The 23,579-nt window shown below is 35.4% G+C and overlaps 2 protein-coding genes across 4 annotated transcripts; both read right to left on the bottom strand.

Annotated features, from left to right (window-relative positions):
- Positions 1-5,658: 5,658 nt before the first annotated feature.
- On the bottom strand, positions 5,659-14,864 carry alas1 (aminolevulinate, delta-, synthase 1). 2 transcript variants are annotated; one of them, XM_028447310.1, is made up of 11 exons: positions 11,720-11,925; positions 10,350-10,580; positions 10,072-10,254; positions 9,845-9,985; positions 8,545-8,764; positions 7,965-8,149; positions 7,696-7,875; positions 7,450-7,614; positions 6,722-6,990; positions 6,454-6,616; positions 5,659-5,985 (listed from the first exon to the last, which is right to left on the bottom strand). In XM_028447310.1, exons 2-11 carry the CDS (start codon positions 10,555-10,557, stop codon positions 5,825-5,827), a joined length of 1,875 nt encoding a protein of 624 aa, XP_028303111.1. In that variant the 5' UTR covers positions 10,558-10,580; positions 11,720-11,925; the 3' UTR covers positions 5,659-5,824. The 2 variants fall into 2 exon arrangements, with proteins under 2 accessions (XP_028303111.1, XP_028303112.1); XM_028447311.1 differs by lacking the exon at positions 11,720-11,925 and adding an exon at positions 14,731-14,864 and having other exon boundaries at positions 5,825-5,985.
- LOC114463638 (transcription factor 7-like) lies at positions 14,830-19,729 on the bottom strand. Of its 2 annotated transcripts, XR_003674113.1 has the most exons (10): positions 19,680-19,729; positions 19,401-19,553; positions 18,415-18,613; positions 17,228-17,280; positions 17,074-17,139; positions 16,790-16,937; positions 16,579-16,686; positions 16,372-16,470; positions 15,260-15,311; positions 14,830-14,840 (listed from the first exon to the last, which is right to left on the bottom strand). XR_003674113.1 is itself a non-coding variant. In XM_028447312.1 (9 exons), exons 2-8 carry the CDS (start codon positions 19,403-19,405, stop codon positions 16,411-16,413), a joined length of 639 nt encoding a protein of 212 aa, XP_028303113.1. In that variant the 5' UTR covers positions 19,406-19,553; positions 19,680-19,729; the 3' UTR covers positions 15,046-15,311; positions 16,372-16,410. The 2 variants fall into 2 exon arrangements, 1 of the variants encoding a protein (XP_028303113.1); XM_028447312.1 differs by lacking the exon at positions 14,830-14,840 and having other exon boundaries at positions 15,046-15,311.
- Between the last annotated feature and the right edge of the window lie 3,850 nt (positions 19,730-23,579).

Below are 23,579 nucleotides of genomic sequence, written 5' to 3'. Positions count from 1 at the left end.
AAAAAAAAAAAAAAAAAAAAAAAAAGGTGATATGACCTAATATGACAGCTGATAAGATGCTCCAGATTACATTTATATTCAAATCTTGAACGATCATGATTCATGAGTGAGCAAAAATGATTTTCTTTTATATTTCCAAAAAGCTATTTCAGAAATCAACTCAATGATTATTTCTAGGCTTGTTGTTGTTTTGTGTCATTTTTCTTGTTGGCGCCCACATAATCTTCATATACAACATAAACTAGAAGAGTAAACGAACTTTTCAGGTTTTGTATGCTAATTATCTAAACTTTATGTGAATTGAATTAATTAAATTCAACTAAATTAAACAGATTTAAACTGAACTCAGATGAAGTAAAAATGCCAAGTCACAGTTCATGGAAAAAATTATTAGACTTAAATTGCTATCTATTTATTTATTTTTCGAAATAATGAAACACGTACAATAGAGTGTTTGTTCAGCTTTGATAGAAAGGGCAGATTATAGTCCTCAGGTTATTTTCTGTCATGGTGTAATAACAGTAATCTTTCATTCAACACAACTACGGCATTTGTACAATAACAAGAGCAAGAGCTCAACCTTTGTAAACCATTTAGGATTATTATTGTATAATAACAAATCAAAACCAGAGCCAGAACAGCAGACTTTTTAATCACCTTATTACAGTAGGTTTAGATCTAATATTGTGTGTCTATAGTGAAGTTTTATCTTTTGTGTCGTTGTTGTTGTTTACGTATAATCTATGGGGCGTAAAGTTGTGCATGCTAAACTAAAAAGCAGCTTTTTTGCTACATTTAATAACAAACTACATTTAAAATAATGCATATTCATTTTTTTCATGTTACTTTTGACTAGATGTATAGCAATATTTGTGGAAATTGTGACATATGTCAGTGTTAAATGTTAAACATTAAATCTAAATTAAAATCTTAATGTTAAATGTTAAACATTAAATTTAAATCTAAATGTTAAATGTTACTTTTGATCAGATTTACAGAAGTATTTCTTTCTAGTAAAAATAGAATGTCAATGTTAAATCTAAATGTTAAATCTAAATCAAAACCTTAATGTTGAATGTTAAACATTAAATTTAAATCTAAATGTTAAATGTTAAATATAAATGTTAAATCTACATCTAAATGTTAAATCTAAATGTAAAATGTAAATATAAATGTAAAATGTAAATGTAAATATAAATGTAAATGTGAATGTTAAATGTTAAATGTTAAACTTTAAATGATAAATGTAAATCTAAACGTGTAAATGTTACTTTTGATCAGATTTACAGAAGTATTTGTTTCTAGTAAAAATAGAATGTCAATGTTAAATCTAAATGTTAAATCTAAATCAAAACCTTAAAGTTAAATGTTAAACGTTAAACCTAAATCAAAACCTTAATGTTAAATGTTAAATGTTAAACCTAAATCTAAATCTAAATCTAAATGTTAAATGTTAAATATTAAATATTAAATATTGAATATTAAATATAAATGTTAAATATAAATGCTAAATATTAAACCTAAATGTTAAATGATAAATGTTAAATGTAAATGTAAATTCTAAATGTTAAATGTTAAATGTTCAATCGAAGTCTAAACGTCTAAATGGTACTTTTGACCAGATTTACAGCAATATTTGTTTCTTGTAAAAATATAATGTCAATGTTAAATTGAAATGTTACATTTAAATATAAATATAAATCCTTATATCCGTATACAGTCTGCGATTGTTTCTTCATGTGTTGTTCTGTGAAAATGCACTGATTTTTCATGTAGTAATAATTAGAAAAACACATGTTATTAGGTAGAAATATACATTTCTATTCCTGAAAGTTTTGTAGATTTACTCTGTACATCTTTGAAACATAAAGTGCCCAGTTAAGACTGTTTAAAAAATCTACCACTGTGCATGATTGGGTTTTGTTGTTGTTGTTCTTTCTTGGTAATAGGGTGAGTGTGACTGAATGATCTACTTCTTGTTTTTAATGCTACATATTTGCACCTTGTATGAATTACTCTGTGTATTCCATTTAGATGCATGTCCTTATTTTCTCTCAGACCATGGAGCTAAAAGAGAGAGGCGTCACGTGACTGCATTCCTGGAGGCCCAAGGACCTGCTGCTATCTCGACCCTGAGAGGGAGGGAGATAATGTGCTCAGTAGTGAAGACAGCCCGACAATTAAAATCAAACACAAATACTCTTGCCATCATAATAATTAAACAATGAGCATGAACATTTAGTCAAAGAGTTCATCTTGTATTCTCATGTGATGAAGTCTGTCTTTTTCAGGGACATGTGATCAGACGGGTCTTGTTCGGTGAAGTTCGGTGAGATGAAATGGGGAAGAAGAAGAAAAACTAATAAAAGAAAACTTGCAGTCTGAATCAAAGGATGTATTGTGTTCATAAACCAGCTGTGATGAAGTACACTGAGAAATGACTGAAACATGTGATACTGGCCCAGGTGGCTTCAACCTGATTACATCAATAAGTACAGTAATTACACATTAAATTCTAAGCTAATAATTACTAGGCATTTCAGGTGACCCCACATAGGGCCCTGACCCCAAGGTTGAAAAACACCATCTTAAGGGATCCATAGTAGAGACAAAGAAGTGGAAGGTGAGACTACAGCTGACAACACAACCTGCTAGACGAGGTGTGTTTGGTCCTGTGTCCAAACCAAACCCTCAAACCAAATTTCCCTTAAAATAATGATACTAGCTGTAGCTTCAATAATAGTCATTAGTAGTATAAACAGCTGTTACCCGCCCACTCTGTTCTAAAACATTACTGATCTTTTTGTCCTTTTAGTAACACCTCCTAACCAGTCAGGTCAGAATGTTCTTTTGTCAGAAGTTTCACATTATCTGAAAACAAGCTGTCCTTGAGAAATATTTCTAACAAGATAAAAGTGTTGCCTGAATGAATCAAAGTGAACTTAAACAAATTCAGTTGAATAATTGTTTTATTTCTCTCATCATTACATATGTTCTTGAAACACTGGAATAAAACTAGGTTAGTTCTAAAAAATAATGTTAATTTATTTATTTAATTTTTTTTAAAGGAGGGGGAAGGGAACAGGGAAGAGGGAGTCAGGGTGGGACGATAGAAGGGGTGCGGAAGAATTGATTATTTTAAGGTGGGAGTGCAATATGATATTGTAGTTACTCTATATACTATATACAAATTTCAATTTATTCCCCCCACCTGATCTTATCTTTCAACTTATTCAGCTGAAATCTGCGTCACCAATTCATTGTAAAACCCTATTTTTAATTTCTAACAATCTAAGAAATATGCATTTGGATTCTAAGGAAACAACTAGCAACATCATTAAAACTCCAAAGAAAAACGTGCAAACTCATGCCCTTCTTGGTGCGAGGCAGCATGACCTTCCACATTTCTACTGTTTTTATTCTTTTTTTTTTAATCAGGTGTATTTAAATGTGTATAATTCTGTTAAATGCATTCATCTTTTCTCAGTTTATGGAGTAAATATTTGCCGGTCCCTGCAAATTAAATAATAGCTTATCCAAATAAAAGTTTCACACTTTTCTCATCATATAATTCTGCCTTAATGTGACTGTGAGGTTTAGATGACAGCAAATAATGACATATTATTTAGTTAGTGAGTTGAGCTGTGTCACCTGATAACCCTAACCCACGTTGAAGGCCAGATAAGGTCATTCACGTGAGTCGTTTGAGGCGGAGGTTGTCTCAGGTTTCTGTACAGCAAGGAACAGGTGTGAACCTTTTTTTTTTTTTACAACTTTATAATTACCAGTGTGACCTTTAATATGTGCATCTACGTCACAATTAAAGTCCCTTGGCATCGAGACGCTGTTGTCAAGAGTATACCTTTATACGTGCTGTAACAGAATCCTTTTTGTTGTTTTGAAAATCTAAGAACTACTCGTTCATACTTCTCTTTAAGAATATGATTCCTTTCATATTCAAACCAACATGTCTAAAACAACAATAAACAGCGGTGTAGCGAGTGCTGATATATCCTTCTCAAGGAGAAGTACTGTTACTTGATTTAAATTGTACTCAAATACATGTAAAAAGTCGCTCAATTAAAGTAAATATTTAATTTCACCCACCCACACTTACTGTATTTTTGGTAATAAATCTCACAGTAAACGTCTCATATATGAACTTAAAAAGGAGAAGATTAAATAATCGAATTTATTTTGCACAAAGGCATCTGTAAAAAATAAAGTTTGTCAAAATGTGCAATTCTTTTTTCTTTAAATAAAATAACACAAATGAATTCAATTCAAAATAAAATAAAAATTCTCAGGTTCCAAGTATAGATAAATTGATGAATTTTAAAAGTGAGAAAATAACCTGCATTCGATGCTGTCTTGGCGCCGTGCATTACGTTTCATCTGATTGGTTCGCTATGATGTGAATCATTTGATTCTTGTCTGGATATTTCATTTTTTTGTAGTTTCACAATGTCCGTTGATCATTTTAAAACAAAAATAATCATTTACTCGGTAACGGTTGGGTGTAGAAATGTAACTAATTACTTTAATTATTTTAAAATGTACTTTAGTCAGAGTAAAATGACTGATTTAGAAATATACTCAAATCGTACCAGTAAAAGCAACTAAATTACAGTAACGTGAGTACTTGTAATCCTTTACTTTCACCTCTGACAATAAGCAATGCTAACGGATGAGTGACTTTCAAAGATGAATGACTAAATTACTTTCAATTCAACCTTAAAAATGCTGCAATCCCAAGGCAAGGCAAATTTATTTGTAAAGCGCATTTCATACAAGGCAACTCAATGTGCTTTACATGATAAAACATTCAATTAAAATCATCAACAAACACATTACATCAACAACATGACCAAAAATCTCTCTCTCAATCAGACACAGTAGAGAAAAAAAAGTGCCTTTAACTTTGATTTAAAAATGTTCACATTAGATGCTGACTTCAGCTCTGCTGGCAGTTTGTTCCACTTCTTTGCAGCATAACAACTAAAAGCAGCATCCACATGTTCACTGTGAACTCTGGTCTCCACTATCTGACCTGTGTCCATAGATCTGAGAGACCTGCTGGGTTCATACCTGACTAACATGTCACTGATGTATTCTGGACCAAACCCATTCACAGATTTATACACCAGCAGCAGAACTTTAAAGTCTATTCTGAGGCTGACTGGGAGCCAGTGTAAAGACTTTAAAACTGGAGTAATGTGCTCTGACCTCTTTGTTCTGGTTCAGACCCGAGCTGCAGCGTTCTGAACCAGCTGTAGCTGTTTGATGTTCTTTTGGGGGATTCCTGTCAGAAGACAATTACAATAGTCCAGTCTGCTGGAGATAAAAGCATGGACCAGTTCTTCCTTATTTTCTTCACCAGCCCTAAATGGGAAATGTTTTGGTGTCCTAATTTTCTTTCAAACACAAGTGGGCTAGTAAATCAAAATCATAATATCGGCTGAAGGACCAAAGCTTTTGTTCAACTGAGGCAGGACAATGGTTGACCTACTTTTCTGACCTGACACAGTATTCAGTACATGTCTGTCTCCAAAAGACCATCAGGTATTGGCTGGTTATTGATCTCAGCCAATAGTCAACATCTCACAAACTTCAAGTGAAGAACAAAGGAAGCAAACAGTTTTTTTTTTTTTTTGTTTTTGTTTTTTTATTTGTAGCATATAGAGCATCTGATCATAGAATATCTTAAATATGTGTCGAATGACTTTTCAGACAGAATCGTTTACATTTTATGACAAATATAAAGGAATGGGATTTAAGTGTGTATCTGCATTCTAAAGCCAGGAGTAGTGCTTATTTAATAGTGTTATGCGCAGGCTGAGATGGGGTGACTCAGGCCACTAAAGTAAGACCTTTCACGCTCATTCAGCAGCTCGAAATGTAGCGGCTGCTGGCAGAAGGTGCACTCTACTGACGAATGGGGCTTCAACTCCAGACCCACTTCCTTCCACGTGTGCACCAGTCTCTCTGAGGAGGGAAAACAGACAGAGGATGAGATCAATGACCCCAAAAACTACTGTCAGCCACAAATATCAGTGTTAAGGTGCGTTCACACCGAACGCTACTTCAGCGACTACAGTTACATAAATCGCCTGTGATGAGTTACTTGAACATTGTTGCGCTTTTTTGGTGGCTTGATCGCTCCAGTGACATGATGACCCTGAGAGGGCTGCATACTTCTTCTACAGCATGATGTACTTATGGCCTAAATGCTCAACTTACAGAGTTACTAAAGGATGAGTTCCCTCAATATACTTAGAATTTAAAAAGCTGTAAACGTGTGGCTGTAGAAGAAGTGTACAGCCCTCTCGCTGCAGTGAGTGGTTTTGTTACTCTTTAAATGTAATCTAGTAGCCAGAGTCGCTGAAGTGGCGTTTCGTGTGAACGCACCTTTACAGTGGAGTTAACAAAAAGGAAAGTAAAAAAGATTCTCACCAACAAAGTATTTCATCATCGCAGGGGTGTGGTGAGGAGTGGGTGCGATGCGTAGCAGCTCCTCTCCTCTGGCAACTGTGGGATAGTTGATCGCCTGCACGTAGATGTTATGACGACTCATCATGAGGTCACACACCTCTGAGTTTTTTACCGCATTAGACACCTAAAAGAATCAATACACATGAGGATGTCATTAGAGAAAAAAATGGGCGTTTATAGCTTTATATGCTGATGCCATTAATGCAAAAAAATATAAGTATCCCATTACCCGAACAGGGATGATGTGGCTGGGACAATGCACGACGGGCAGGCCAGAGTCCATCAGCATCTGCCGGAGTAGCTTGACGTTGCGCTGGTGTTTGCGTCTGAGTGTGCGTCCCTCTTCCCCTTTCAGAACCTGGATGGACTGCTTGGCTCCAGCTAGCAGCATTGGTGGCAAAGAAGTGGTGAAGATGAAACCAGCAGCATAGGAGCGCACAGTGTCCACGAGGGCAGAGGTACTTGCTATGTAGCCACCAACGCAGCCAAAAGCTTTGCCTGCAGGAGAACAGGACACAAGACGGTTTTCTTCAAAACTGTTACTGACCTTTAATCCAAACAAACAAAATGCTAAAGATCACTTCACTTTAAAGGAGAGATCTTCTTGAATGATCAGCTGCACAGAGGCATAAGAGCTCAGAGGCAGAAATAATTCCCCCCTCATGTGTCAGTGACACACAGACACAAGAATAATTCAATAAGAGCGTAACAAGTGCCCACAGTTGCTTAGCAACTAGAGGTCTGCTCCAGCATTACTGAGCCCTCAAGCTTATTGCTTATACAGGGGAGGCCTGATCCTCTGTGCAACACTAAAACAGAGCTAGAAGAACCCTAATCTGTAAATGCGCCCATTGGAAATGTACCATGGTAAATTAGATCCTCTACAATTAGAGTTAGATGATCTAATAATGATAACTAGTAGTTGTTTTTTTGTTCAAGCAGAAAATCCATGCTGACCTAGTGTCCCTGAGATGATGTCCATCTTGTCCATGACACCGTCCCGGTCCCCAATTCCTCCACCTCGGGCTCCATACAGGCCCACGGCATGTACCTCATCTACAAATGTGATGGCTCCAAATTCATGAGCTATGTCACACATCTCCTCCAGGGGACACACAGCTCCTACACAACATAAAGGTAATTTAGGCTCAAAAATACGCCTTTTTAAACAAAAAGCGTACAAAGAAATACTCCTAAACTCACCATCCATGGAATGAACCGTCTCAAAAGCCACAATTTTGGGCTTCGTGGGGTCTCCCTTCAGTAGCAGTTCACGGAGGTGGCCCACATCATTGTGACGAAAAATGAATTTCTTCGCCCCGCTGTTTTTGATGCCCATAATCATTGAGGCATGGTTACCAGCATCAGAGTAGATCTCACATCCTACAAATGGATCAAGATAACTGATTAGAACTAAGAAAACCATTTAAAACATAAAATAAGTTTTGGTAAATAATGCAAGGTGGGTGTACCAGGCAGCATTTTGGCGAGGGTGAAGAGGGTGGAGTCATTGGCTACGAAGCAGGAAGTAAACAGTAGCGCGGCATCCTTCTTGTGGAGGTCGGCCAGCTCGTGTTCCAGTTCCACGTGGAATTTACTGGTCCCAGAGATGTTTCTGGTGCCTCCTGCTCCAGACCCGTGTTTTTGTAAAGTATCCCTGGAAGACAAACAAACCATTTGAATTAACACCATGTGTGAGAGAGAACCATGGCTACCATGTAGGTGAGGACAAATGAGAGGTGTTGTGTTTGTGACACTTCGGTCTAAGGTGTCACAGCTTTACAATAATCACCCTGGACAAGCTCAGACAAGCTGATCCTCCAATGGAAAAGAAACAAAAAATCTCAATCAAGATAATAAGGGTGCTCCATATATATTACACTCATGGGAATCAGGTTACAGTTGTTTTCTATGGCCTGTGTTTTTGTTTAGATTATAAAAGCAAAAGCCATCAGGGAAAACACAGGCACAATCACGCTGCAACCCAAAAGACTGGATCTTGTGTTATTCTTTCTCAGCAATACATCTATAAATGCCTGCTTCATGACTCACATAATAGACTTTGCAACCAGAGGGTGTCGACTCATGCCCAGGTAGTCATTGCTGCACCAAACGGACACCTCCCTCTTGTCCTCCAGTGAGCCGGTGAAGTCCTCTGCCATCGGAAACTCACAAGCCAGTCGATTTACCGTCTTAAACACGCGATACGTGTGGTCACTCTTTTTCTCTTCGATCTTCTTTTCGAAAAACTCATCGTAGCAGAAGTTGGACACTGTGTGCAAACAGGAAGGCAAAGCTTGCTCAGTGTTACAGATGGAGCAATGTGAAAATGAAGAAAGCCTGCGTACCACTTCTTTGAGAGAAATATAGTCATCAAACAGGTCAGAAATGACTTTTCCATTCTATGGCCATGGTTAAATAACTTTTTTTAATTGAGAATTAATTATTTCGAATTAAAATATTCGGAATTAAAGTGTTTTGCTTCGTGTTTACATGGAAATAGTAATTTCGCATTGAGGTTTACATGGAAAACAGGTTTATTCGGCTTTATTCTATTCCACTTCACGTCAGGGGGTTAGGAAGGGTTCTGATTGGACAGGGGGAAAACGTGACGTAATCACTTCTATCAGAAAAAACACACAACAAACTTTTTAAAGTCAGTTACAACATAGAAGACCAAATAGGAACAGTTTTCACATTTATTTTGTTGTAGTTTTGAAGCAGCAGCTCGACAATAACACACTGTTTCACTCTGGTCAGCGGAGCAGGAGAAGGGAGCTGGGAACTAATCACCGGTAAATAAAGCCCAGTAAAACAATAACTAGGAATAATTATTTGCTCCCTGGTAAAGATAGTAGCTCTAACAACCATTACAATGATAAACTTGGTGATATTACAGCCTGTGCATGCAGTACAGAGACACATTTACTGAGTCTCCAGGTTTTAGTATCACCTGTCCAATGTTCGTGTGTGTAATAAGTCTATGTGTCTGTGTAAATGTCTGCATGTTTATGCTTCCGTCCATCCACTCTTTTCATTATTTCCATGTTTTTTAAGGCTCTTATTAAATAAATAGTCTCGGCTCTAGTCCGGGCCGCCATCTTGGATTATGTAGTCACTAGCGCACCATCGTGACTGGCCGAGCATGCGCAGAACAACCGGAATTATCTCATAGCGGAATTTTTACAAGATAGAGGAATTATTTAATTCGGAATGAACCAGCCACCTAATTTGGATTTAAGTTTAATAGGGAATTACATTTGCATCAGGAGTTATGTGTTTCCAAGGTCAATTTAAAGAGGATTGAACTGTTGCCTGGGAATTAAAGCTCCCATGTAAACCCATGACGTACCTCTGCCAGGCAAGTTATCTTTCAGCAAGTGAGTGACATTTTTAGGTCGCTGCTTCAGGAGGGTCTTCATCAAGTTGTCATGCTCCCCTCCTTTAGTGATGTTGATTTTAGATGCTTGCTTCCCCTGAGCAGCAGACAGATCTGAAAAACATCAATAGAACACAAATTGGTAACTTATATTATCATACAACTGTAGGCCAATCCACTCCATCAGCAATCAAACAGACCTTTCTGGACAGTGCGGACTTCCTCCACATGCTCTTCAAATTCCATGCCCACCTGACGGACAACACTGCTGTTGTTCTGGCCCATCTCAGCAGCCAGGAAAGGGCATTTGGAAGCAAGTGCCTGCCCTGATGGTGGCATTGGATGACCAGAAGGCAGCTTAGAGATTGCCTCCTCCATAGGTGCTACAGGTGTGCAAAGTAAAATGTTATGATGAGAACTTAAGGGGTATTTTTTTCTGCCCATGACATAGAACAAAATGCTATTTCTTCACACTCACCTTTATTGACAGACGCATTCTCTGGAACCTTGTAAGAAGAGGAGGAGCAGAGGGCCCGTGCCATCGTAGGGGCCATGGGTTTTGCAGCCAGTTCCATCATGATTGGGCATCGCTGGGCATACCCGACCAGAACTTTTCTGGACTGCTGGAAGAAGGCCTGGGGTGCACGAGCCAAATATGGACAGCGACGCATAATCACATCCATCATTTACAAGTTGATTGTCCAGATATCTGCCTCGAAGAAAACAAAAACAGAGATGAGACATGTCACCACACTGTGTCATGTGAACAGGTCTGATAAACCCAAAAATGTATTGCTAGAAATTACTTAATAATTTAATTACTTAGTAATTTGATATATAAAGACTAAAATAACTATCGTTTATGATTTTAAACTGAAATTTGTGATTAAAAAAATAGCAATCAGAGTGAAAAAAGTGAGAAAGTCCCCATGCTGCAAAATAGGGTTTGCAAATGTACAAGCATGTAAATGCTGAGTTAACATCAGGACAAAGTTTGAATTTGAAATGTAAAATGTAAACATTTAAACAAATGTAAATGTAGACTAGTTAAAGGTGCATTTATACTTTTTGTTTTTTTACTTTACGCACACACATTAGATACTCTGACTTTATATTTTATGATGAGTGCCATGAGAGGACATTGCATTTGGCGTTGTAAAAATAAAATAAAATTGAACCGGATAAAATAAAAGGAAAATTAGTGTTTCAGCACAGTGGATGGAAACCATAGCACTTGAATAAAAACCCTGTACACACTCAGGAAGAAATACAAACACAACCTGGACTCAAACTCACAACCTTCTCACTGTGAGGCAGCAATACATCACATTAGTCAATCTCAGAAATCCCATTTATGACACAAATCTAGTAATGACCATGTAATAAGGATTAGTCATTTTTATTTCATAACATTAGTGTTTACTCTGACTTCATGTCAGTGGCTCTGATACTTTGTCGCCAGGGCCGCGTCCCACACTTTGGGAACCTCTGCCGGTCAAGTTCAAAAGTCTACAGGTACAAAAACAAAACAATAAAATACTAAATCTATTTTACCGTGATGTTATAACCCTCTATTTAATGTTTTTAGTGTAAAAGCAGACCCAAATCCAGTGTTATAGAAACAATAATCTGCTTTAGTGGGTTTAATAACAGCGCTGTTACGGTTTAGCATTACAGCTTTAAACAACACACGGGTTTTTACCATATATGGGTCTGATATTCACCTTAGAGTGGTTGTTTAAAACATGGATTTATATGTAAAACAATGTTAAAGCCACGCCTGAGAAAGACAAATACCAGGCCGGGCTGCTAACAAAAAATTACGACATCGTTTCCTGGAATACTCACCGGTAATGACTTTAATTCCTGGTGGTAAATGCCTTTTTTTTTAGTTGTCTCTGTTTTCGTGGAAACAGCCGAGGGTTCCTGATGCCCTTCGCTCGGTAAACGCGAGGAGTGGAAGGAAACTATCACGTTATCCTGCACTGAGGACGAACGAAAAGGACGAAGACGAGCCTGGGCTTATATGAGTAAAGCTTACGCGGAAATCACGCGAGACTTCAGCGATGACGTCAAAGGTCAGATCAGGCTCGCGTGTGAGCGGCTCCCAGGGTGTGTCGCTGTAGGACACGCGGACACGTGCGCGCGCACTTGATGCACAAGCGCCCCAAAAAAACAACAAATAAAACATGCTCATACATGCACGATTCCCAGTGTTTAACTCACGAATACGTGGGAAAATAAGGCAATGGTTAATATGCAATCTATCTCTTAAAGGTGTATGAACTTGTTTTGTATAATCAGAAGAGCCACCGGTTTCATAAACACTTTATAAATACTACATTTTCAGGGTTTCACTTTCATTAAAAGGGAGACTAATAAGGAAACTTACTCTAAGCTATTGTTAGAATGGATTTACTATTCATGGTTTCTTTTTGTGTGTAATACTATAATTATATGTCTTTATACTCAATAAATATATTCATAAAATATATTCAGGTCAACTTGTTAGCTGCCATTTTCAGGACAAGGACAGTTTCAGAACATCTGATTTCAACTTAATCTAAATCTAAAAACAACATGTACACAAGCGAAGAGACAAATCAGATAAAAACAAAGCAATCAGATTAACACTAGTAAAATGCACAGTCTAAATCATTAACAAATAAGAATAATTATGTTTTGAAATTAAACGTAATACACGTTAAACAACTCGTGTTCTATCTACCTAAATAAATCAAATAAACAGACGCCGTAGGCCCATGAATGAGCAATAATAATGAATAAATCAATCAGTCTTAAACATCATTTATATTGCTTTAAATCACAAGTAAATGTCATCTTTAACTAATTACAAGGAGCTGATCATTTGATTTCTAAACGTAAAACATCTTCAAATTAAAATAAATACTGTAAGATTTAAACCTTTGAAAACAGAGATTAATTTTGTGTTTCTAATAAATTGATTGATTGATGGATTCAGCGAAACAAAACCTCTGACTCTGTCTCTGTATGCAATCTCAGGTACTGAACTCGAGATTTATCTCAACTCTAACAATAGGACATGTTTTTTTTTGTTTTTTTTTTAATTAAAAAATAATTTCATTTTTGTTCATTTTTATAGGAAATCATTTGTGGCTGTCGCAATGAAGTGTAATTCTTTTCTCTTTTTTTTTTTTTTTAATATTGTAAATCTGAAGTTGTCAAATCCACTACTTTTTGATTTGACTGTTGCGCTACTGACTCCAGGTGGTTATATAAGGATTAGGACATTTAACATTATTCCTACTAATCGTAAAAACATTTAACATTTGTACAATAGAACCATTTTCTAATATTTTACAGAAATCCACTTTGCATTTTTTTTTTAAAAGCAACTCATAACATTATAACAAGCAAAATTGTCAAGTGCAGCAGTAACTCTACTACATCTATCACCTGTGTTTTTCTTTGTGAGCTTAAAGCCTGGCAAATAAGTCAGACTTTTTATGGAGCTTATTGGTAATAGTGGTCCAGTCAGAACAGGCCTGAGGGCTCCTCTTGTGGTCCATGCGGGCTACCTGGTGCCCGCGGACAGCGTGTTGGTGACCACTGTGTTAGATAGATAGATAGATAGACAGACAGAGGTATAAAGAGTACTGATGTATCCTACTTAAGTAGAAGTATTGTTATTTGGTTGCAATTTTACTCAAGTACAAGTAAAAGTAAGTCATACATAAAATACTCAAGTACAAGTAAAAAGTAGTTCAATTAAATAGTACTTAAAGTAAAAGTTACTAGTTACTTTCACCCCCCATGTTCCCTTGCATACAGTAAACATCATTTTTATTGTTCTAGTTTTTTTAAAGCATTCCAAATTGACAGTAGGAGAAAATGTTCTAAGTCACTGTTAATACTGGCAAAGTGTCCAGGATGTACCATTTTTGTGCTCCTGGCAGCACGAGCCTTCCACCACACTCATCTGATAAGAAGATGCATGGGATGGAGGCCATAGTTAAAAGTTTAGCTGTTGAATTGGTTTTGCTTGTTTGACCCAGTAAATGAAAGATAGAATCACTGCAAAATGGACTTTGGCTTTAAAAAATAAAAAATAAAAAAATAAAAAAATAAATATAAAATAAAAATCAATGTGATATCTAACATTTGCGAACAAATAACCTGCCTTCCTTTTATTCTGTAATGTTATACTTTACATAAAATATCAATGATTATCTTATTACAACTTTCTGGCAACACAATCATCTTAAGCTTCGGGCACTCATTACCTTTGCCATTAGCTTTCCTCTATATTTGGTGCTCGAAGGAGCTACATATTGTAGTTACGGGTAATGAACCCTATTAAAGCACAATTAAATAATATTTTCGTCCTAGGCCAGTTGAAATTAAGACTATGTCTAATTGTGGAGGCTACTGTATGAGCTGATCCAGAGAAAGTGGTTGAATAGGCTCTTGTCAGTGGGCTAATCGATGCATTAAATATGTCCTAATAGTTTACAATATCAACTAATAATTCCTGAAATTTGCTACATAAAGCCCAAGGACTCAACAGCATTATTATTCATACATATACGACCCCTGGTGTTGAAACTGTGACATGACACCAGATGACAGCTTCATTACAAGAATAAGAAAATTAATATTTCATTGTGAAATTTCAAAGCAATAAATAGATAAATAAATACATTTAATTTCATTCAGTTAATTAAAATCCCAATACATACAAAATGTGACATGGTCTGAAAGTGATAAGCGTTTACGGTTAAAAAAAAGAAGAAAAAAAAAAGAAATCTGAAGTTGAATTTAAAATTGTTATTTGTGATGTCTTTATGACAATATTGGAATTGTTAATGCTAACTTGCCATAATTCAGGGCAACAACAGTTGCCCCTGTTGATGTTGACGTTGTCCTTCTTGTTGCTGCTGATGCTGTAGTTGCTGCTGATGTCGCTGTTGACGTTGCCCTTGTTGTTCTGGCTGCTGATGTGGTTGCTGTCCTTGATGCTAGTAAAATACAGAGAACAAGTGGTGAGTCTTCTGATTCAGCAACAAAGGCAAAGTCTGCAGCAACATCAACAGCGGCAACAGCATCAGCAGCAACAACTACAAGGGCAATGTCGGCAGCAACATCAAAAGTGATAGCAGCAGCAACGACAAGGACAACGTCAGCAGCAGCAACAACAACAACAACAGTTGCCGCTGTTGATGTTGCCATGACGATGCCCTTGTTGTTGCTGCTGCCTCTGTTGCTGTTGCTGCTGACATTGCCCTTCTTGTTGCTGCTGATACTGTTGTTGACATTGATCTTGTTGTTGCAGCTGATGCTGTAGTTGCTGCTGAATTTGCTGTTGACACTGCCCTTTTTGTTGTTGTCGCCGTTGTTGCTGCTGACGTTGCCCTTGTTGTTGTTGTTGTTGCTGCCGATGTCGTTGCTGTCCTTGGTGCTAGGAAAAAAAATAGAGAACAGCTGATGAGTCTTCTGATTCTACTGCAGGCTTGTTTCTAGGTGAGTCTCTATGATAGAATCCAACATGAACTAAAGTCATTCCCATTGTTAAAGGTCATCTTAGATGCTGATATGTGCATTTCAAACAATTTATGGAGAGCACAGACACAAAATGAAGTTATACTGATGCAAACCTCAATACTCTTAGACTGGGACATTAAACACATCTGAGATTAAACTTGTTCTGCGAGAGTGTGTCTGTGTCTGCACATCACATTAAGGTACACCTCATTTTTGTTTTAGAGCATTGATTGATTATCATTAGTATTGATTAAGGTATCGACAATATCCAAGCAATAAGTGAGGGATATTATTCCCGGCAGGTTATTCTCTTATATTGTGACAAAACTTTAATTTAATTCAGGGAACCCTTGGGAAATAATTTAATGAAAATTGCACAGTTTGAGAAAAACTGTGAGTTCTCAATTTGCAATTAAAAATGACTTCCGTCATGTGATCTAAGCATGAAAAGACTAGAGTTTCTTTGAAATATTTGGAGAAGATGAGATATCAATTTCTTTTTTTCCAAGGGGATGAATTGGATGCTCTAAAGTTTAGTTTGACACGTGTTTTAGACTAAAACACATCTGAGATTAAACCTGTGTTCAGAGTGTGTCTGTGTCTGCACATCAGTTTAGATACACATTATTCTTGTTTTATAAGATTAAGATTATAGATTAAGATTAAAGATTAAGATTAAAGATTAAGATTAAAGATTAAGATTAAAGATAAAGATTAAGATTAAAGATTAAGATTAAAGATTAAAGATTAAGATTAAAGATTAAGATTAAAGATTAAAGATTAAGATTAAGATTAAATCGGGGCTTTCGCCTTTAATTGGTCATGTAATGTTGTTACATACATGGAATTTGTCCTCTGTATTTAACCCATCCCTGAGGAGCAGTGGTAACTGGTGACTTGATTTCACATTTGTGGAAAAACTATTTTGAAATAAAATCAACATAAAATGAAGTGATGTTTTGAGTAATGATACTTACCGTTAGTATGTTAGTAATGTTTGCTGTAGTAATGTCCCATCAGTAGGAGGGTGGAGGCAGACGTGGAGCTTTGGTTCTTGATTTCTTACTCTTTGTCCCCTAAAAACAGACACATGACAATTCTAGTCAGCTGATAAAACACTTCCACAGTCATGATGTCATCACCTCTAAGGTTGATGGGTAAACATTTCTGCGCAGTAGACTTACGTAATTCACTTTGTTGCTCCAGCCGGGGTTATTGAGAGCGTGTATGTGAGCTTCCACTTGGGCTTCAGCTTGGAAGATCTGCCTTTTGTCTTCTGCCAAAGACTTCCACTGTGGATGAACAATAACAAAGTGTCACACACACAAACACACACACACCAAAGACAAAAATGTGAAGATCACAGATCATTCATCGAGGAACAAACAAACTTACGCGTTCAGAAAGAACTCGATTGACTGCGGCACTGTTCTTAATGCCGAGCTCTTCCTGGACTGTCTTCCTCTCGCTTTTTAAGAACAGCATAAATGCGTTGGGAGGTTTCTTTACGTACGTCCCCTTATCCTTCTCGTGTTTTCTTTTCCTGAAGGAACAAAACGCAAACAGTGAGCAGGGCAGGGAAACAGTAGCTGAGAGTAGTAGAGAGAGAGAGCAGGGAGACACTCTGATCTAGAGTTACTCAGGAAAAAAGACAATTAAAACAACTCAAGGACACTTACTTTGGAACTGGGACGGGTTCCAGGGCCTCTGGTGGCATGATAGCCAATAACTCATCCAACTCATCTCTACAAAGATAAAAACATGAGAAATCATGTCACAAACATGTGGACCAACGTCTGTGATGGATCAGGTGTGTTTGTTTGCTTTGCTTACCGTTCTTCAAAAGAAGGAAAACACTCAGGTGGGAAGAATGGACTGCTGTAAAACTGGAGACACAAAAACATGAATATTAGACACCAGTTGCATTTTTCAATTACAATTACATCCTCAATAATAAATGTTCAAGTACAGCTATATTATGATTACGATGACCTGCATTTTTCCAATTACAATTCAAATTAGAAATATAATTTTCCCTCTGAAAGTCAATTACAATTACGTTATCAATTTCTCATAAACCTCATAAAACGTGACCTTCCTCTTATGTTAGCTTTCTGTTAGTACCATGATAACGGGTCAGTTGTCTCCCACATCTTAAATCAGCTATAAAATACACTAAAAATTATTATCTATCATCCAATTTGTTTTTCATCTCTTGGTTACTTTGTTAGAATTCCTAATTAATGAAAAAAAATGATATTCATGTTCTTGGTGTGGGCGTCTGAGCCTCTTTTCTGTCAGTATACCCCTTAATTATTATTTTTTCCTTCAAATATTAAAATTGTCTGAACAGTAAAAAAAAAAAGGCCATATTTTTCCATTTTTATGCTTTACTATATACAGCCATATCTCTGAAAGTGGGTGTTCTTCCACATTTTATTTATTTATTTATTTTATTTTTTACACCTTACTGGATTCTAACTCCAGTTTAAGTGAGCTCATCAAACTTGAACTAGTTGTTAGGTTTTTATGATAGCCTTAAATCAGGAAAAAATTCCCAGATTTTTACATTTTTGTGGCTTGCTACTGACCGTTTTTTGAGAATTTCCATTTCAATTACTATTACAAAGTCAATTATCTGAACTCAGTTACAACTTTATTATGATTACAACAACAGTTTTTTTTCCCCCCAAATACAAATACAATTACAATTTTAATTATTTCATAAATGTAAATAATTATCAATTATGTGATTGCAATTATATTTTACCCCAGCCATGGTATCAACCATACACCAAAAAACTACTGCTAGGGTCTGTCAAAGAAAACAAACTGAGTGATATTCCAATGCCACATAAGAACTGGATAAAAAGACCTAAATAAATCTATTAAAAACTGTGCTTCTAACAACAACAGAGTCATATAGAAGCACGAGGAAGGGCCTGTCTGTTCTTAATGGATGAACAAATGTATGCTGTGATGTTGCCCACATTGGCACCATGTGTTTCAGTGATTCTTACTTTGAGGTCTGTTAATGGTGGAGGAGGACATCTACAAACATGAGTAGATGATGGCACAGGGTAAGTCGCCCAGTGCACCAGTCCTGCAACCTCTGGATAGACCTGCACAATATCAGTGATCTCAGGTAGGAGATGCTTCAACTCCTCCTCCTCCTCCTCCTCCTTCACCAAAGGTTCCATCACCATGGATAATGGTGTCCTGTGATACAAAGAAATAAACAAGAATAAATAAGATACACACACACACACACACACACAATACACAAAATAAATCCCAAAACACAAATCAACAATAAAATGCCCAAAAAAAAAAATCAAAAATGACTTAACAAGGACACAACAACTACTTAAACGAACAAAATGACTCTGGAAACAACAAAAACATTATAGAATAGCTACAAAGACACACAAACTGTCAACAAAGTTACACAAAATGACAGGAAAATACAAAAAACAACAATAAAGATACAGAAAGTGACCCCAAAAACGCACAAATCAACAACAATACATACAATACATGACAACAATGCAGAAAAAGACAGAACATTACACAATATTACAATAAGAACCCCCCAAAAAATAACAAAAACACACATAATGACTCCAAAACCACACAAAATTACCCATATCTTGCGAAATTATTTGAATTCCAATTTTATGCAAATGAAATAATAGTTAGAGGTCGCACAAAACACTTGAAAATTGCTCTTCTATAACATATTTAGCCAAAAAATTTAAATAAAAATACAACGGTTTCAAAAAAGTGTTAGAACATCATTAAAAATAAGTCAGTTTTGTGTAAATAGTGGTGTCCCACACTGCTATCAGCTGTATATCATGTGAATTAGTAGTTATATCTGTAATTATGTTGCTATTATTATCATACGTTGTGATAAATGACCTCCACATGTACTATGCTGCCGCCTGGCGGAATATAGTAGGAACTACTTTCCGGTCAAATAAAGCCTAATAAAACTTCTACTTACCTCATTTTGAGAGCAGGGGTTGTTAATTTGTGAATTCCTTGTTGATAATGTCGAGAAAGGGTCGCTGACGATTCCTGACAGAGTTTTCCTTGCAGACTGCACAGCGCACTGCAGATACAACTGCTGGAAAACAGTTTGTTTTCTTTCTAACCGCTTATATAGGGTGAGAGATGACACGGTTGCCATGGAAAACGTGAATTTAAATAATGCTCTTTTTTTTTTTTTTTTAAAGTAACGTATTTGTTTTTGTCTAGTGTGGATGACGTCGTGGTTCCCAACCTTTATTGGGTTGTATCCCCATTCTGATATCACACATTTCTGGTGACCCCAGAGCAGGGCCAGCTTTAGGCCATGCATGAATAAAAATAGGTCAAGTTTTTTTTTTTTTTTTTTTTTTCTTAAGTCAATACACAGTGTGTACACATTATTATTTATTTTAAATATCAAGACAAAACAATGCAATTATGCAAAACAACACATCATCGGGGAAAAAAAAAAAAAAAAAAAAAAAAAAAATATATATATATATATATATATATATATATATATATATATATAAATAACCTATTTTAAAATGTAGAATAATGCACTATAATACAATATAATACTTACAGATATAGTGCAAATGTCTCGAGGGAACAACAAAAAAAATGGTGCAAAATCCATAATCTGCAAAACACTGCAATCAAAAGTTAAAATAAAATCTAAAAGTTTCAGTAGAAGGAACTTTCTACGTTCCTGTTTGGTTTTACTATTCAGCAACACATATCTTAAAATAAAAAAAAACACAATGTGCAAACGACATGATAGAATGATATAGAATAGAACAAGAATTAAAGTAAAATAAAAAATAAATATGGGCAGAAGATTAGCAGGTACAGTTATAGATTTTTAATATTAATATTCAATTAAGAGAAAACATGTTCAGTTATTATTGTAAAGGGTGTGTTTCACCGTTTAAAATTATATTAAAAATATATATAAATTTGGAGGGGTGCGCCTCACTAGCAGATAGCGCCATAGGGGGCCACCTGTGTTGCCTGTCGGGAAGGCCGGCCCTGCCCCAGAGACATTTTCCCCCCAGAATTAATTTTTGATAATGGTTGTTACACTGCGTTACAAATACATAGTGGGCCAGAATTAGTGCTCAAAGTGACATTACTGCATTTTATTTAAACTTGTATGTTTTTAATGTTTTTTATTTTATTTTATCAGTCTCTAGACATTTCAGGCGACCCCATTTAATTTCCAGCTACCCCATGGTTGAAAAACTCTGGAATAAGGCAATCAGTGTTTGAAACTGTATTTATGAATGTGTGTAACACATAAAAACTCATTTTCTTTGTTCACATGTATTGAGCTTGATGTTCAGACTAAACATTAAGGTCCTAGCAGCAGCTTTGAGATTCTTATCTCCTTGGACTGAAGCTTCTCTTTACACAATCTGTTTGGATTATGTCAAAAAAATATCCCACTGCAAAATTTGTTCCATTTATTCATAACATCAGTATTAAAACTACATACAAAAAAGTTTACAAGTAGAGGCTTTGATTTGGCTCGATATTATGTGGATTATGTCTGCAAAAAGTGCCCACATGTGCACAAAATCATAACCAAACACTCGCCTATGGAGCATTTGTGGGAAAAAGTGAATTTCAGGTTTTGTACAGTCACCATGCAATAACCAAACACAGAATACAGCAAGTCCTACAATATACACAATGATTAAATTGGGCCAAAAACACGGAAAGAATCAATACCTGATGTGAACCATTTACACCGTTTGCACATCCACAAGCATGATCCTGTAAAAAAATGAAATAAAACATCTTCTATTTTGCCTTCATGTTTTTTTTTATTTTTATTTTTTTGATAATAATTTAAAAAAACATTCATTTTGATCTTGGTATCATTATTTCTTGAGAAAGAATTGTGATTTTACAATTATTTTTTCTATAATTAATTTCACATTACCATGATTTTTAAAATGTACTCCTGAATCTGAAATAAAAGATGATAATGATGATGATGATGAATAACTAAAATCACATTAATAATCTAATTTTCAATCAAACATAAATCGCACCTGCTGTCTAAAAGATAAATACATACTACATATTATGCACTTCTCTCAGAGAAAACCTGCATAAAGGATAAAGGAAGTAAATAAATATAAATATTATGGATGCACCGAAATGTAAATTAGTAGATCCTTTAAAGAAGTTTACACTATAATGACAATTTTTGGCTACTTTCTTTTGGAGGTCAGATGATGAACAATTAAGCCTAGAATGTAAAACATGCATAAAACATCCCTTTAATTCACCCCAAAGAAGATTTATTTAGGTTGAGGTCAAGATTCTATAAAGAGGAAAGAGTCGACTCCAAACACAAAGTTGGGGATGTAAAATTGTCCAAATTGTTTAATGCTCAAGCGTAAAAGAACTCAGCGGCAGAGCAATACAAAAAAGCTGTTATATGTGTAAGTGGTCTGTATGCCTACGTAATAGAATTTGTGTTTCCTACCATGGAAGTGTTTGGAACACCTGCAGATTAATCGATTGAATGCATGCATTATTATTATTATTATTATTATTATTATTATTATTATTATTATTATTATTATTATTATTATTATTATTATTATTTCATTTAACTATTCATTTTTGTAAATTTAAGCATGTATTTTTTATTTTGTTTGTAATCCCAGCAAAGTGCAGTAGTACTAAGTTTCATAGGCACAGACAAATCAGTGAAAACTGATAAATAACAAAATGTCCACTATATTCTATTCTATTAATATGATTTTTTTTATTTTTTTTTAAACTTTATGCCAGTTTTGTAGCTCTTCTTTCAACACAATATCTAGAAGGCTCTTTAAAGGTACCATGTCATACTGCAGGCTGATTTGTGGGATACTTATGCATATTCATTCATTCATTCATTCATTCATTCATTCAAACTAACGTTTGAGGGAATCAATGAAAAAAACACTTTGGGCATGTGTATGAAGCCCTTTTATCATATTTAAAGCACAGAAAAGTCCATTTCGCGTAACATGAGCCCTTTAAAAAGCATGTGAGCTAAAGTCATATATTCACATTTGTTGTGGTCCGTCTGTGTAACTTATACATGACAAAGTGCTTCCCAAGTTTGGGTAAATGTAGACCTTCCAACCATTTATTAATGCTGGTTTCTTAAGATTTGGGGTATTTTCATTTTGGCTTGTCCTTTTTATGTCTTCTGTGTTTTGCTACATTCGGTGGAAACAGTATGACTGTGTTGTATTTAAAAGATTTATTAGAAATATGAGCACACAGTGCCAAATCTCCTCTTTTCCAGATATTGTCAGTGATCTGGATCAATGATCCTGATCATGGTACCAGGATCATTCATATCATTTCCTATTAATAATAATACATTATTGGTCCAAATGTATGGTCACCCCCATTTTTTCATAAAATTGCGATGACATGCACAACCCCTGATCAAATAGAACTTGGTGGCTAATAATAATCAAATTTCATAAAGATCAGTCAATAAAAAAACGAGAGATGAATTTTCAAAAATTAATTGATGAAAGATAGGGATTTTTTAGATTTTTCAAACTGATCCAGAAATACAGATTCCCTCCTCAATGTCATGGAATTTTCCGTCAGGTAGGGTTTATCTTTTTTTTTGTTTTTAATAACTTCTTTCGATGTAAACTTTGTAAATTGTGTTCGACATGTATATGATACATTTTATTTTATACAATATGCACAACACAATTGTTGCTATTCTTAATATGTATTATCTTCGTGTGTACATTGTTCTATGTGTGTGTGTGAGAGAGAGCGCTTTTATAACATTTATAACTTAATTTTACATTTTGTTCTGCATATATATATATATTTATATAGTGAAAGCCTATTTTATTATTTTATTAAAATCTCATAGTAGTGCACAAATGTAGCTATTTTATAACATTTAATCTTTCCATGTGTACATGAGAAAGAGAGAGAGAGAGAGACAGCCTGAAGCCATACAGCACAGCAAACTGCATGACAAGTTATGAATGTTTCTGACTTTGTTAGACATTTATTTAATGAATTTATCTTGGTACATAAGTGAATAGTAAGAAACAATCTAATGTCTATTTTTATATATGTATGAACATAATAAAAACGTTGTATACAT

Source organism: Gouania willdenowi, chromosome 5 (assembly GCF_900634775.1).
Source record: "Gouania willdenowi chromosome 5, fGouWil2.1, whole genome shotgun sequence".
In the NCBI taxonomy this organism is placed as follows: Eukaryota; Metazoa; Chordata; class Actinopteri; order Blenniiformes; family Gobiesocidae; genus Gouania; species Gouania willdenowi.
The sequence above is the reverse complement of the archived record's forward strand: the minus strand, read 5'-3'. Positions and strand labels throughout refer to the sequence as shown.